This window comes from Labrus mixtus, chromosome 1 (genome assembly GCF_963584025.1).
Source record: "Labrus mixtus chromosome 1, fLabMix1.1, whole genome shotgun sequence".
NCBI lineage: Eukaryota > Metazoa > Chordata > Actinopteri > Labriformes > Labridae > Labrus > Labrus mixtus.
The window spans coordinates 14,795,950-14,812,178 of record NC_083612.1 but is presented as its reverse complement, the minus strand read 5'-3'; the positions used below and the strand labels follow the sequence as shown (position 1 = coordinate 14,812,178).

The 16,229-nt window shown below is 42.8% G+C and overlaps 1 protein-coding gene across 5 annotated transcripts in view; it reads right to left on the bottom strand.

Annotated features, from left to right (window-relative positions):
* dmxl2 (Dmx-like 2) overlaps window positions 1-16,229 on the bottom strand; it is a 44,208-nt gene that overhangs the window by 2,349 nt on the left and 25,630 nt on the right. For 2 of the 5 annotated variants that reach the window (XM_061034266.1, XM_061034274.1), the window contains exons 29-54: window positions 16,056-16,221; window positions 15,305-15,569; window positions 14,977-15,179; window positions 14,416-14,814; window positions 13,915-14,097; window positions 13,507-13,803; window positions 13,215-13,406; window positions 13,022-13,098; window positions 12,650-12,780; window positions 11,893-12,138; window positions 10,266-10,448; window positions 8,459-8,649; window positions 8,191-8,324; window positions 8,019-8,104; window positions 7,645-7,846; window positions 6,691-6,808; window positions 5,465-5,530; window positions 4,565-4,651; window positions 4,169-4,290; window positions 3,495-3,633; window positions 2,670-2,730; window positions 2,354-2,481; window positions 2,163-2,240; window positions 1,939-2,030; window positions 1,566-1,618; window positions 1,241-1,458 (exon numbers count right to left, since the gene is read on the bottom strand). In XM_061034266.1, the coding sequence (XP_060890249.1) occupies window positions 1,241-1,458; window positions 1,566-1,618; window positions 1,939-2,030; window positions 2,163-2,240; window positions 2,354-2,481; window positions 2,670-2,730; window positions 3,495-3,633; window positions 4,169-4,290; window positions 4,565-4,651; window positions 5,465-5,530; window positions 6,691-6,808; window positions 7,645-7,846; window positions 8,019-8,104; window positions 8,191-8,324; window positions 8,459-8,649; window positions 10,266-10,448; window positions 11,893-12,138; window positions 12,650-12,780; window positions 13,022-13,098; window positions 13,215-13,406; window positions 13,507-13,803; window positions 13,915-14,097; window positions 14,416-14,814; window positions 14,977-15,179; window positions 15,305-15,569; window positions 16,056-16,221 (4,117 nt within the window). The remainder of the gene's footprint in view (window positions 1-1,240; window positions 1,459-1,565; window positions 1,619-1,938; window positions 2,031-2,162; window positions 2,241-2,353; window positions 2,482-2,669; window positions 2,731-3,494; window positions 3,634-4,168; window positions 4,291-4,564; window positions 4,652-5,464; window positions 5,531-6,690; window positions 6,809-7,644; window positions 7,847-8,018; window positions 8,105-8,190; window positions 8,325-8,458; window positions 8,650-10,265; window positions 10,449-11,892; window positions 12,139-12,649; window positions 12,781-13,021; window positions 13,099-13,214; window positions 13,407-13,506; window positions 13,804-13,914; window positions 14,098-14,415; window positions 14,815-14,976; window positions 15,180-15,304; window positions 15,570-16,055; window positions 16,222-16,229) is intronic. The other 3 variants (XM_061034293.1, XM_061034305.1, XM_061034283.1) reach the window with 2 other exon arrangements.

Genomic DNA, 16,229 nt, shown 5'->3' with positions numbered 1-16,229 from the left:
TGACCTCTGACACTTTGATGCATGGTTTTATAAAAAAAAGAGGAGAAATAACAACATTCAGCAGAATGCTCAGAAATACGGCGAGGTTCCTTACAATATGCTTTAAAGCCCCTGTAAGGAGTTTTGTTTAAATACTGATGTCTCTGAATGAGTGAGAAAAGCAAAGCGGGTCATCAGTAAAAAAAGATTGATTATTTCTACAAAGTTATTTTTGTCCTTGAAACAGAAACCAGCAGGGAGGTGTCAGATAAAGTAATTAACAGCACTCTGCAGAAAAAGGCCTTTTCTTCAACATTTTTGAATTCAGAGATTCTTGATGACTGATGTGTTTGACTGCTTAAAGACGGCAGGATGAGGTGAAACAGTGACCACGGAGGGGAACCAAAATCAACACAATCAGAGAAATCCTTTAAGATGCACTGAAATCATCATCAGTAATGACATTTAATATGGTGACACGTGTGAACTAGTCTGCATTGATCTATAAATGAATAAAAGGGATTATTATAGAATCTGTTCTCCACAGCTGCTTTGAATGAAAAAAAACATTTCCTGCAGTTTCTTTTATCCCCTTTGATCAAGGCAGAAAGACCTCTGTCTGAGAGGTTTTACACCAGAGCTTAGTGCTGTTATACAGGTTACAGTTAGTCCCCCCGTGTTGACTACATCACCATGGGGGATCTCGTTACAGTCTCAGACTCTGCAAGGTCCTAGCACTGACCCAGCACGGTACAACTGAGGTCCCACCACGGAAAAAGGGGACGTTTTTGGTGGCTTCATCTGTACATGGTCATTTGCTTTGTCTTACTTTGATTAAAAAATATGTGTAAATGAGACCTGGCTGCTGTTACAAAATAGAAACACTGGCCTCAACATGAATCAGAGCGGTAGACTGTATTCTGCTTTCAATACAGAGGGGCTCATTTATATTCTGCGTTATGACTGCTTTTTAAGTCCAGACTTCCTCACAACAAATCTAAAGAGGGAGCAATGAGTGTCAGAGCAGGCTGTTTGACTGGTCTACTCTGTTGGGACTGTGTTGAAGTCAAATGTGACTCCAGAGAGATGAGCCTGCCCCTGCTAGATTATCTGTAGGTATAAGGGAGGATTTTCTGATTTTATCAAGCACCCCCTTTGTAACAACAATAAGAAATTAATTCCTCAGAACAAAATCACAGAGTGACAGAGGGGGTAAGTGTGTTTTGGCAGGTTGGTGAGTGAGTGATGGAGCGTCACTCACCTTCATGTTGCCCTCTGCAGAGCCGGTGACGAAGAAGTCCTCGAAGGCATCCAGTGCGAGGGCTTTGATGGCTGAGTCATGGGCCTGGAAAGTGTGCAGCAGCTGCCTCTGGCGGATGTCGAACACGCACACAAAGCCCTTCCGGCCTCCAGTGATCAGCAGCTGCTGTTTAGGAGCATACTGCAGCACTGTGGCCCCGTTCTCATGGCAGGGGAACGCTGTGGGGAGTGGGGGAGAGGACATGTGAAATACGTTCACAGAAGAAACATAATAAGTGAGGACAAATCATTCAAATAGGCTGTGTGATGCAGCTGATGTTTCTTACCGTGAACCATGGTATTGCTCGGGGAAATCAGAGTATCCCATAGGCAAACGTTTCTTTGAAAAATGAAACAAGAATAAAATGAGTGAGCCCATCACAACAGAGAAGGATCAGCATTGGTTTAACAGTGATGTTAATTACACATCAGCCACCCTGAACACTGTGCTAATGTTTCATGTCATGTACGTCTTTGTAACCTGCTACTGGATGCTTTGAATTTCCCTCGGGATCAATAAAGTATCTATCTAGCTCATCCACACTGCTCACTCCCTCTAAATTATGTTTATATTTCAGAAATATTTTTGATTTAAATGATTTTTTTTTATTCTATATTGGTGTAATATTGTATCTATAGTTTGTGAGTGCAGATGCTGACCTGTTATCGTTGGACTGTCCGGCTGTAGCGATGAGGCTGGAGGAGGTGACGAAGGCAAAGTCACCGCAGGTCTTAGTGTGGCACTGCCAGCTCTGTCGACACAAGCAAGGCAATGAAAACAAGAAGCGCATGTCCATTTTAGTGACTCATGTTTGTAAAGACGTGTAGTATCAAAGTGCTGAGGCGGAGATTTAGGAGATGATGGAGGTGCAAGGTGACCTCACCAGGTAGGGTTTGGGGTTGGAGGACGTCTGGTTGACCTGCCAGAGACTGAGGAAGCCCTCGCCGTCAGCAACTCCACACTACAAGAAGGGTACACGCAATCAGAACAATCGTACCAGATAGACTAAACAAAGGCATGTATGATGTGTGTGTGTGTGTGTGTGTGTGTGTGTGTGTGTGTGTGTGTGTGTACCTTATTGCCTTGGGAGTTGAAATAAAGCCGGGTTACTCTGGCATTGCCTGCTTGTCTGAAGCAAATGAGCTGCTGAGGTCTGTTCCATTCAAACATTCTCACACTGCCGTCCTGAGCGCCTGTCATGTCTGATGAACACACACACACACACACACACACACACACACACACGCACACATACGCAAAGAAAGAGAGGAATAGGGGGGAAGGGAAAGATACAAAGCAGATGATGGGAGTTGAAGATATATTAATGGAGAGATAAAAGATTTAAAGATTTAAAATGTAATCTGGTGATAACCTCCTCTGAGGTACTTACAATACTGATATATGGGATGGGATGTCATCCTCTTCACATTGTTCAGATTCCTCTTCATGATCTGAAAAATTAAATGAAGCACAAAACACACAAAGAGAAGGTTTGTTGAAGAGAACAATGTTTGTGCTGTCAAATTGACGAGTAAACATCTTTGAGATTTCTGTTAGTGCACACTGCTTCTCTGTCATATGATGTGCTGCTGACTCTGGGGATCCCCTGACTATCGTTCCCGGTTAAAATGCTGCAATCTCAACCAACAATCTGAACCTGTCCTGTCTCGCTCAGTGTATCACACTCAAACATTTTATCAACATGGCTGGGACATGGAGAACCCTGGCTGTGTTTAGGTGTGACGCAAATCTGTACCCTTGGCTATCCGGCTGTGAGAGCGGCTGCTATCTGTGTTTATATGTGTCCATCTCTGCAAACACACACCCTCTTTGTATCAGCCTACATAGACTCAGCAGAACAGCTGTTTAGTCGACAGGGCTCAGTTTGGCTCTGCATTGATACAGATTAAATATACAAACTTCTAAAAATGTGCACGGGCAACAGACTGCAGAACTGTCAAAGTGACAGTGTTTCTTATTTTTAACTAATTGAGTCAAGCGAACAGAAAATGTACATATGTGTTTATTTTATCAGCAAAAGTTGTAATGAAACAAAATAAATACAGAAAATCATGTTCTGTTATTTATTGTCTGCAAGCTCCAAAACATATCTTAGATTCCCCCTACTGGTGTTTAACAACAACTGCATAAACACTCCTGCCTGGTTTTGCCATGTTTATGTTGATCTGTGTTTATGTACCACACAGGCTCTTACCACACTTGCTCCCATGCTGGTTTGCCCACTGCCGAGCCACGGCATGGACGCAGAGACCTGCATCTGCGGTGGTGCAAAGGGGACGGAGCTCGTCTGGGCGATGTTGGTCTGAGAAGAACGATGGTCTATGTCGTCAGAGCTGTACAGAAAATAAATCATCCAATCAATCTAACCAATTAAAAAAAAAAACATTCAAGTCAGTCACATTATGACAGGGTTTCTGCAGAGATCACCCAGATAAATGCAAACCTTTTTAAAGAGCTTTATAGAAACACACACGATGCAATTTAATACAAATGACATATATCAGCCAAACTATGAAAGCAAAGAGGAGGAAGATAGGGCCCAAAATTATTATATTTATTCTCATACTTCCCAGCTGTATATTATTATAAAAATGTCCTGTTAAAATAATTAGTTGACATCTTTGTTAACTAGCTATCAGTAGTGATGTATGTTTGATGGAGCTGACTAAACCTGAGCCCAACAAAGAGTGACCTAAATTTAACACAACAGGTGTGTCATTTCCCCTAAAGCGTGCGTACAGTAGGTAACATTATGAATAATACATGTTGAGGATCAAATATTCGCCATCATGCAGGAATACAAATAACAATCTTCTACTTATTCTTTTGCTGAGTGAATTCTTTTGAATGATCTCCACTGGATCTCACCTGCGCGACTCCTTATCAAAGTCATCCCCGATCCAGGTGAAGGGCTGGACAGCCACCAGACTGGACACATCCACCTCCTGCACATCATGAGTGGAGGCCAAAACGATCTCATTGGAGTTGGCCTGGCAGATAGGAGACATGGGAAGAGAAGAACAAGGTAAAAAAACAACAATATGAAAGGTGGACATCTGGAAAGATTCCTCCTATTTCCTAGAAAGGAAGTGATATTTATTTGTAAAATCAGAGAAGGATCCTGGACTATGCATTCAGCCCTTACTGTGTGCTACACAGTAACACATCCAGGAAATGTTCCAGTAAATGACTATGAAATGATGGTCTTGGAAAGGGAAAGTGCTTCCAGTAATATCCTCTCTCTCTCAAACACACTCCACTTACCCTGTTGATGGCAAACGCCATGATGATATCAGACTCCTTATGAATGATTTTAGCCTTTCCTCCTGGGTAGCCCAGATCTGCCTCCACCTGAACAAAAGGCAAAGAAAAGTGATACATCTGGGTTTAGGATACACTAAGGTGAGTGAAATGTGAAAGATTAATGTACAGAAGCCAGTTAATGTCCGAATCCCCCGCTTTGTTCTATCAAGCTGAGAAAAATATTCCCACTGCATGTGAAAGAAGCACAAATTACAGCCACATTTAAAAGGGGACAAGGATAATCATAAGATGTTATCACATGTACATTCAGACAGGATACTGAAAGCTTTGACAGTTGATTTGGGATTCTCTGGTGACAACACCCTGCATGATTAGCAAGCCTCACACAGCCCTGAAAGTGAGCATGCAGTTAGTAAGTCTACTGAATGGTAAGGGGGGGGTTGTTTTTTGTTTGTTTTTTTTGCATTTGGGTCCAGCAGAATCAGTCCAGCTAGAGAGGAGAAAGGAGTGAGAAACATAAGGAGAAGTGTTATTGGGAGGGATCGGGTGTGAGGTTATGTGAGTGGATGTTCCAATGAAAAGGAAGGATTAAACGTTAGATCTAAGCCTTAGAGCATTGAGTAGAGTAGTCCAGTAAAAGTTGCCAGAGAATTCACTGTCAGGCCAAGCTGGAGCAGGAGACAAAAGAGCTTCACCCTCTTTGGTGTTTACAAAAGCTGCAAACCAAAACCCTGTGCTGTGCAGGGGTGCACAATACACATTATCTTTGTTTCTTTTACTTAAAGGGACTTTCTCCTTCACGCTTGGCTTTGCAGTGACTCCCCCATACAGACAGAAAGGCTGACAAACAGACAGGTAAGATAGAGCCAGGGCCTGAGCTGGTACAGTAAATAATACTACCTTATTATGACTGCTAGCTCCAGCTATGCAGTTTGGGCTTATATGGTCCATATGGTTCTCTACAGACTACACAACACACACAGGCAACATAGACACACAACACAACAAACACGGCACAACAAAAAACACATGCACAAACACAGGAAAGTAAAACATGGGATGAAAAGAAAATGTAAAAGGTTGACAGGATCTTTGATACATAATGTAAAAAATAAACGTCGTTAGCATGGAGCTGAGGTCATGAATGGAGACGATACGACAGAGCGGAGCCCGGCAGATACCGATTCATTTGAAGTTATTCCAGTTAGAAAGGGCTGATACCTACGTTGTAATATTAAGAAACTAAGGGTATGGGATTTGTCTAATTTTGGACTGGCAGCTTCAGGAGCTGTCATGACAGTGCCAACATAACTAGAACTATTTTCAGACATCACTGTGTGCTTGATTAAAGATGTCAAAGCAGTGATAACAATAAGAACATCAACTACAGAGATTCATCACAAGTTCCAAACACTATCTGGACACTATATGCATTGAGTTGAACATTTTCACCGGTTATTCACATTTGAAAAAAACGATTTAAATGATAGGTAATTGGCCCGTGTAATTTCCCTGACTCAACATTGAAAAAATGTGTAGGGTAAAATCACTCTGTGAGGTTTAAGAATCAATGATGAAACAAATAGAACCTTCTATAGTACACATTACTTTGTTCATTCCTTCTTTTAGTCACACTCATCTTCAAGTTCTTAGAAGGAGGAAGATTTCCGCAGACTTCTATTTTAGGCTTCTGCTGCCGCCTAACATGACATCTTGACACTGCGTTCATTGGCTGCATGACAGTTGTTTGATGACTATAACGAATCCCATCAATCTCCATCATTGTGGCTGACACGTGGCCTACTTTAAGCTACTTTTTCAACACAGCCAAAATGTCTCTCCATCTGTCATAATGTAATGTAGAGGCAGTAACTCTAGCCAGTCACTATTTTGTTGAACATTTGTCTTTTATGCTGGAAATTCAATGTGAGATCACTCTATTTATACCCAAGACAAATTCTTGTATATCGTGGCTAAGAGAGTCAATAAGGTAGGGGAAGTGAACAACAGAAAAAATGAAAAATTCACACGAATTAAAATGACTTGTTAAAAAAACAAGGGAGCTTATGAACACTCAGCTGTAGAAATACAGAGATGCAGTAAAATATTAGAAGTCGCCTGCTGACCTCACTCTGCTTCCTCTTCTTAGTAAAGATGTAACGTATTAAAGTCTCCTGAAGAACTTCCTGTTTGACCAGGAAATGCCAGAGACGTCGGGCTGGGAAGGACTGATGGTTCTTTGTCCTTAAAGAAAGAAGAAGAAAAAAACACAGCTCATTACTACAGTTCACTTAGCAGACGCTTTTATCCAAAGCGACGTACATCATCATTAGTGCTCACTCCTACTGCACCAAGATGTAGTATGGTCAAGATAGGAGTCCCAAAGTTAAAATCAAATACTGCTTATGTTTTTATATAATAAGGATAGAGCTCTTTAGAACAGCAAGAAAACAACATTTAAATTGACTGTGACACGTTTTCTCTGATCTCTGGATGTAATCCATCATTTTGAAGGTAGTGTTTCAAATCCTTTGTTATGTTTTGTTCTTAGGTGAATTGTCTACTATGACTCTTTCTGTAGTTAATTGAGAATAATTCCTTTCTATTTTGAATAGGAGTCGTGTAAGCACTAAGTACTAAGCACACTGATGATGTCACTGACTCCTCCACCAATAGAAAGTACTCTTTGCTTAGTGAGGTAACAGACTAGTTTACTAGTTTGCCAAGTTTTCTGCTCATCTTTAATAAATGCTTTTAATTAGATAAGAGCCGTTTCTTTTTGTAGAAAACATTTGTCATGAATTGGCACTATGCAAAAGTAACTGAATGATTGATTGATTGAATGGATGCATTCACTGCATTTACCATCTCTAACAGTTTTATACGACCAAACATAGACCAATCTGAATGACTCTGTGGGCACTAATGTCATACCTTAGACTTTTCTATCATCTATTCTGAGTTTAATAATTATAATTAATTAATTAATTTTCAATATTTTCAATATAAAGTGCTTCTAATTCCCCAGGTGTAGAGAGAAAAATTGTGTTTTTGTAAACTGTAGATGATTTGATACTCACTTGAAGGGCGTGTTGTCTGGCTCCAGCATGGCTTTGTGTCGGAGTATAGCAGGGCCGCCTCCTGCGCTGAGGTCAGTGGGGAAAGTGTTGATGTAGTTGGGAGGCGGGCCATCGAACTTGTTCATTCGCTCCAGCAGAAGCTGCTCCCAGTTCTCTAAAGTCTTCAACACGGCATTGCTGAGAGGGGAGGTGACTGGCAGGTCTGTGACAACAAAAACACAGATAAAAAAGTTTATTTTTGGGTTTATTTAAAATTATGCAGAAACATTTTGGTGTTTCTCCACGATGAATAAATTCAACACTTGAACACTAGATTTCAGAAAATGTGAAGAATCAGTGATCGTATGGGTGTGTGTGCGTGTGTGTGTGTGTACCTGTGAAGTCAAGGCCAGTGAGAGGGAGGAAGTTCTTGACGTTGTGATGAGCCAGTTTCACCATCACCAGGCGGATCAGAGCCCAGCTGCACACCGGCATAAACAGACACAAAAGATGTTTAGAATCTGAATCAGGTTCCAAATGCACAAACACAGCAGGAGTCAGCCCTACCTGTAGGAGTTGGGATCAAGGTGCTCCGTTATCTGTGTATCAGAAAGGAAGGCGTCATCATCATCTTCATCTTCCTCTGTGCCGCTCTCGTCTGAGTCATACAGAGCGCTGCTGTCTGACAGTGGCAGGAAGGGCTGAGAGGGAGGAAATAATGGCAGAGGAAAACAAGCGCATGAAAAAGATTGAGCGATAACTTTTTAATAACCTGAAGGCTATGAATCACTGATCTCATTAGACCAGTCCCCTCATGTGTAATTCAAAGCCTTACTTTGGCCACAAAGTAGTCCCACATGCTCAGTTCTGGGGGGATGAATTTCTCTCTGTATGCGGGTCTCTCGACTGGAACAGGAGGCGGCGTGACTGGCGTCTCCTTAACAGGGCGTCCCGGAACCAACATCCTCATGTTAAACCTCCGTCTGTATCGGTCTGAATCCTCTGCTGCAGGCTGAGGGGGGGTAACTGTTGGGGGGGGGAAAGGGGAGACAGTATCTTTCAAACACAATGGACTCTGATAAGGCCAGTTTGCAGCAGGCTGCAGTGTGCCTCAGTTTTGTTCACGTGATGAAGATGAGCAGGGACTCAGCGTCATTTCAAAGCAAGAAGAAGGTCAAGAAACAGAGCAGGAGGAAGCAAACTGCATCCACACACCTACACAGGGCACAGCAAACCTTTGACATCAAACCAGAATGTTTTGTAAAATGTATTTCTCTTCTATGCATAAATTGAGTTCAATCACTTTGATGGGTCATAGCACACAAAAGGAATCGATAGAAAAGGGAGACACAAATACGGACGTTTAGGATGGAGGCACAAGGGAAAGACATACTAGGATGTGCACAAACCTGCCCCGTTATCCTGGGCGACTAGCTCTGGCAACGCACCAGACAAAACAAGACAAGACACAAACCAGAGTAGACAGTGCGGTTAGACACACAGATACTACACAGGCCAATTAGCTAAGTCAATATTTGATGTAGTACAGGGCAAAGAATACACACACAGAAAACACATCGGACAACGATGGTGGGTTTTGTGGGTTATCTTTTTTCTTTTCTTTTTTTTCAAGGCACTATAGGGAGGCAAACCATGAGATGTGTGACTGTCACTTTGGTTAAATAAGTGCTTATTACATCATGATGGGGAGGCATCAATCAGCGTGTAACATTTGAATATGGCTGTGTGTTTGTGACACGCATGTTAGTTTGCAGCATTGACAAAAGGGCAAAAGGTTTTGACATTTTACAGAGTGGTTCCTATCAAAAGGCTGGCATTTACGATCTTCCTAACCAGCTCTTCGAAAGGCTCCTGACTTTCCTGAGAGCTTTATCAGGCTCTACAGTGATGTGGAGCCTAAATGCCAGCCCATATCTTCCTCCCCCACAAATACAATGTGAGCAGAGATTACTTTGGTCTAATGATTATGGATGAACCGTGTCGAGTTCTGTCAACAGATTTACACCGCACAGCTACTCAGGAAATGGTTTCATTTCTACAAATCGGAAATTTGGATGCAAACAAACGACTGAATCCTGTCATAAGGGAGCTGATACAGTTCTCTGATGGAGCTCTACTTCTACTACAAAAACTAACTCTGGAGTCTGGACCATTCACAAATAGGACAACAGAACTAGGTATACACTTCCAGGTCTACATACAGAAAGTATTTCATTACTCCTAATGACCTCTCGGTGTACCTGGTTTGGTCTCAGATTCAGATACAGTCTCAGTCTTGGCTTCTGAACCCTCCTTAGTAGGCCCAGCTGTTGCTTCAGTAGCACAACAGGGATGATACAATGAGATGAGCAGAGAGGACGTTACAACAGATACATGCAATGCAGACCACACACACACACACACACACACACACACGCTCATACAGCCTTTGGTTATCATAACACTGTACACAGATAGCACCAGTTAGCTTTGTTGTTTTGTTATGGGCATTCAGTGGTAGCTGCACGATAGAGAAAGAGGAGTAAGTCAAGTCAAGCATCTGCAACAATGCAAACCTGCACAGTTACCATGCACTGCAATCCTGCAAACCAGCACTGCAATCCACCAGCCCAGTTACTCACAGCTGGCCTGAGTTGCTTGGGCCACAGTGCCAGACCCCTCTCCCCTTGAAATGGGAGGAGGGGGTCGTTTGGGGCGTTGGGTTTCAGTGGGGATGGGGGTGGGGTTTTGGGTGAGGCTGCTCTGCTCAGGTCTTCCTGTGTCCTGAGACTCGTCTGGCCTGGCTGCCTCAAAATCAGCTGGCACTGAGACACAGGGCAGAGGGTACACTCACACAAGACACCACACAGCAGCAGCAGCATCTTAGGAGCAATAACAGGACAGGACTTGGCTAGATGTGTGAATGTGTATGCAGCTATGTAGACAGGCCTAATGAGAGAGAACATTAACTTCATCACATGGCATAAATCATCTCCATGATCGGGCATGATCGTGGCACATTCCAACAGGGTTAATGGGGTTTTCAGGTATCGCTACATAAATCTTATTCTTTATATCTACCCTGATGATTTTGTCATTTTTGTAAACGATGCATTGCCTGCTCGTGGAGTTGGCAAACAATCGGTGGAGTTTCCCAGTGGTGGAAAGGAATTCATTTCTATCTTGCTCCTAAAAACAGACAAGCTATTACAAGAAAAGACACGTTTTGGCAAACACAGATTTTATCTTCTTAATTCTTGAAGCATTGTGACACAAAAGGAGGTAGGGACTGATGAACAGATCTGAATGTTAGTAGGGCTGCTGTGTTTTCCTTTTCACATGTATTGTGTTAACTGTAATGTCCTATATTGTATTTGTTTTCTTATGAAAGACAATAAAGAGATATGTTAAAAAAAAAAAAAAAAAAAAGGTATCTCTACTTAAGTTGAGCTTCTACTTTGTTGACAACGTCTAAATTTTATTACTACCTTTGAAGACAAATACCGTAAAACTTCAATTCAAATCCAGAGACGGGCCTTTCATTATTTTCAAACACAACTGGAGCACAGCAAAGATGGTAAAGACTGCCAAATTGTAAATTTACACCAGAAAAAATATCCAACTGTGCACAAAATGCCGACATCAATAAGGTTCAGATTGTTTGTGCAAGGAAAAAGCAGGTAGGAACTTACTTTACTATTATACTGAGTTAATTTAAAGCCTGTTTTTGCTTCAGTTCTCTTTCAGCAGAGTAGTTTAATTAGTACTTCTTTTACCAGAGTCTGTGTCTGTTCTTCTATTTGAGTTAGGAATGTGAGCAACCTCTGCAAATATAAGTTCACTTATTGTAATTCACACCTGTCCTCTAGTTCGGTGTAGCACCATCAAACAGTGATGTATGCTAGAAAGTGTTGGTATGCTAACATAAGCTGTTATTGGATTTTAAATATCTGTTGTCATTTAGCTGCTTATTAATGCAAAATCAGTGAAATGCTGACAATATGTCCTTTAACCTAAAGCACAGGCTTCCTGTCCGTGATGTCAGTGGAAATTGGCTGCAGTGCGAAATATTATCAGATGCCTGAGATCACAGGAAGGTCAGGGAGAAAAAAGTCAACAGATGGAGAGATAAGGATGACATGAAAATAGCATAGAGAGACCGGGACAGATTAGGAGGACAGGTGAGGAAGACTTACGACATTGATAATGAAGATGATGATCATGGAAATTAAGGTAAAGGGAATATGCTAGAAAATCTCGTCATTCTACCTGGTGGGGCCTCGGGCCTCTTTGGCTTGATAATGACTTTGGCCCCTCCCCCAAAGACAGCGGCCCACACGCGGTTGTTGAGGGGATGTGCTGCCAGCCGGAAGAGTTCATTGCAGCTGTGAGTGCCCAGGCCGTGGATGAGGAGTGCAAGGTAAACAGCAACGACTGCTTCACACAGCAACACGTTGAGCCTTGGCTGGTCCTCCTCTCTCGCAGACGTCAACAGAGAAATCAGGGATGACACACCTGCAGCGAGAGGACACCCACGCATTAACAACATGATATGTATGCACAAGTCTAAGGATTGATATACAACAATACAAAAACTTCTATTGCAGAACAAAAAAAAACAAATTTTCATGATAAAATACATTTATGAAACATTTTTATGATAGCGTGATCAGTCTCTGTCTTTCTGTTTCCTTCCCAGAGGCCATGAAGCTCCTATTATAGAACACCATCTGCTTCTCTGTATAAACACAGACTGCCTGCTTTGCTCCACTCTTTCTCTCCCCTCTGCTCTTCAAGTACTCGCTCGACCATGTCTTTGATGCTCACACATATGCCACTTAACTTTTGTATGCATTATGTAAGGATTCTGGAGGATGAGCCAGCTCAGGTTGAATATTTTTTTAAACTATTTAAGGAGTACTCTGATGGGATGTTTATGAAGAATTGGCCTCTGATTAAATTAAAAAAAAGTAACTCAAGCATAAACAAAAAATGACAGCGTTCAAAAAAGTAGTTATTTTGTTACCTGGCCACTGTGCTGGAGCAGAGTTGGGAGTGATATGTTCTTCGATGCTTTCTGTACGGAGTCGTTTTCTTTCACTGAGCAATAGGCCCTGGTACACCATCCCTGTAAACTGGTTGGCCTCTGTCTGGCTGCTGCAAGCCATTAGCATAAAAATAAACTGTGAGTCCAAACCATGCAACACATTTTAATTGCTTTTTAAAAATATAACATCTCTAACATGTTTAACTACTGCTCTGACTCAGAATGATGCAGTGTTGGGGGGAAACAAACAGCAGTGGGAGTGTACTTTTGGGAATGAATAGTGACATGAACACAAATTCCAAACAGATGAATATTTGGACCTTCAGCACTGCACTGGGAAGGCAGGGTTACCTGTAGCTGTGGCTGTCACACAGTGCTTGATAGACACAAGCAGATAGAGATGCTGCTAGTGTGTGCAGAGTATTGACCTGAGAGTGAAAGACAGAAACCTTTCAATTATTCAACAGCAAAATGAAAGGCTGCAGATGACGGTGAGACAGCCTGGAGACTCTATACATAGTCCAAACAAAGTGAAGATTCTGACCCGATCATCCATGAGTTCGGGATGTGGTGGAACCTCCATGAGCATGACTGTGTGGAGGATGTCGTGAATGTGGTTGCTGAGGTGGAGGACAGGATTAGCTATGACTGTCTTGGTGGTGGCAATGCAAGCTGATAGCAGAGGCAGTGTAGTGGGCAGAGGGAGAGGAGACTGCAGCTGCTTCACTGTGGTCTCCTACAAGACAAGAAAGAGAGATTTATCTTTGCTTTTTACTAAAGATTGTTCAGCACTTATCAAGTAGAAATATATATCATACATGAATGTTATCAGTTACCTGCTGGCTCTCCTGCAGAAGGAACAGCAGCTCCATACGGACAGACGTGACTCCTCCTCCCTTGGCTCCATGAAGGCTGCAGTAGGACAGAAAAACCCTGAGCAGGGCCTGGTTCTTCCTCAGCCACGCCTTGCGCCTCTCAGAGTGCTGCTGCTTGGCCTGAAGACGGCGTCGCTCCATCTGGTGACGTTCGTAGGCCCCGGCGTCTGTACGCTCAAAGGCGTCATCTGATATGTCAACTGACGCTGCGCGCTCTCCCCAACGCTCGATCTCTGAATCTTCCTCCTTCCCCTCCACCTTTGGGTTCAGAAATATGATAAATAACTCCACCTCACTCACTTAAACCTAATATTTCACAAGTGGAAAAAAATATTAGAGACCAAATGATCAAGTATAACTAGGGTGTACCGTATAGTTGCAGATCGTATGCATGGCTGCTATCTCCTTCTCCAGCCAACTGTAGAGTTGAAAGCGGAGCTTCCCTCCATCCACCTCAAAGCCTGTAGCCAGCGTACGCAGCTCTGTCATCAGGATCTTCAGACAGGCACGGAACTTCAGCTGCTCCGCTATCACATCCACCTCTGACTCGCACTGAAATACAGAAGATTGAGTTAAAAGAAAAGGCCCACGCTTTGCAGTCTCCATGACCTTTAAGCAGCATGTCTTCATTGGTCTCAAGCGGAGTCTGTTCTGGGTTTAGACTTCACCAAAAGATACATTTATAGATAACAAAAAATAAAGGCTCAGTTCTTTTCTTGCAAAATTAAATTGTGATTTTTTTTGTGAGGGAACAAAAAGACATTTAGAAAAATACTCAAACATGGATTACAGGGTCATCAGGTTTTCATCTAAGGGTTTAATGTGTGTCCTACGGAAGCCATTTAAGCCATCTAAATCATCTAATCCTACCTGTGAGTTCTCTCTCTGCAGTTTGTCGCCCCCGCTCTCTGTGCCTCCGTCTTTGGTCTCAGCCTCTGGTTTCTTCATGGTCAGACCACCATCATCATCCTCCTCCTCCTCTGAGTCCTCATCTTTGTCATCCTCCCAGTCCAGCTTCAGTCCATCATCTTCCACCTTGACCAAAGGCTGGCTCCAGTCTAACCCTCCTGCACTGTCATTCCCTCCCCATGCCGGGGCAGGGGCTGATGGGAAGCCCCAGTCCACACTTCCCTGGGTGCCATTTTCCACAGGTTGGCTGGAGGTCAAGTTTGCTTTTGATGAAGCTTTACTGGTAGGTGACGAGCTGGATTTCTTGGTAACTTTGGGAATTTTGGAGAGTACTTCAAGAGCTAGAACAGGACAGCCCACCTACAGAAGATTGAGACACTCTTAACATATTGTCCAAACGTCACATTTCCTTTAAAATTTACATTTACACACACTTTAAAACAACTCTAGTAGAACAGGTGTTACATCAGAAGATTTGTATTGTACTAGAGAGAGTTATTATATTATTACTCATGAACACACCTTGAAATGTGCATTCGCTGTGGTGAAAAACAATTTGCGCTCTATAAGGTTTATCTCATCTGCACTGCTCTTCTCAGCAGTGAGGCCCACTGTAGCGGCTGTGCCCTCTGGATTTGCAAAGTGGCGACGGATGATCAGTGGGTGTGTCCTCAGGTAGTTATAGAAACTAAATACCACAGGGTTGCATGATTTCACCATTATATCTACCACAGAAGGATGGAGAAAAGGGGAGAGGGAAAAAGGTCTTTAATCACAGACAACAAGGTAAAAGATGCTTTAGTGGATCTCGCTGTGTAATTCTGACTGAAACCTCCTGCAAACAACTGACCAGGTTTCTCATCATCCTCTTTGGGGATTCGCTCCAACAGCGTGTCGAGGGCTTGGGTGTAATCCTTCATGATCCAGTAAGCTATGCTGCGGAGGAAAGGGTCAGGGTGCAGTCTCGAACAGTGGTAACCACTTCCATCCTTGTTACAGCCGAGGACCTTCTCGTAAAGGAGGCCTTGGCAGGTGGATGAGTTCTCAAAGTCAGCTTCATACAGCCTGGCTACTATCATGGCGAGCTGGAGATCCTCCATCTTCTCCAGCAACACCTACACAACACAGAACAGCAGAGGACAGGTGAGAGTCAATACAAATTAAAATACAGTAATGTGAGGACATTGTAGGAGTTTCCACTATAAAAAACACAGTATGTGGAGCTGAGGTAATAAAGCTCATGTTTCTATGCCTTTTAAGGCTATCTGCATATTATGACTGTGTTGTATGGAAACACAGGCCAAGGGAAACTGAGCAGGCGTTTTATGCATCTTATCAGTGTAATTTAGACTTCTCTCATGTGATTTAAAGGCTGTAGAATATCCAGGCCTCTCATCTGCACACAGTTACACTGTTGAGGATGTAGTCATTTCACTCTTGTACAGAGACACCTTCACACTACAGTAGGTTGTATTTCCATAAAACAAGCCTATGCCAAGTTTACACAGCTAGGAAAATGAAAATGGAGTGTTGGAACAGAATAAACAGTAATAAGCCACGTCTGTGTATTCTCAGTGTTGTTGAGTGTGTGACGTCCACACCTCTATGGCGTCTTTGAGCGATCCAGCCAGCAGGAAAAAAGCGGCCGACTGTTCAAAGCGTTGTTTCCCCAGCAGGGAGAAAGCATTTTTCAGAGCTGCCTTCCTCCAGCGGTCCTCACTGAAGTTATTCTTAAAGAACTGAGTCATCTTATCATCGTGCTGAGACCTGAGAGG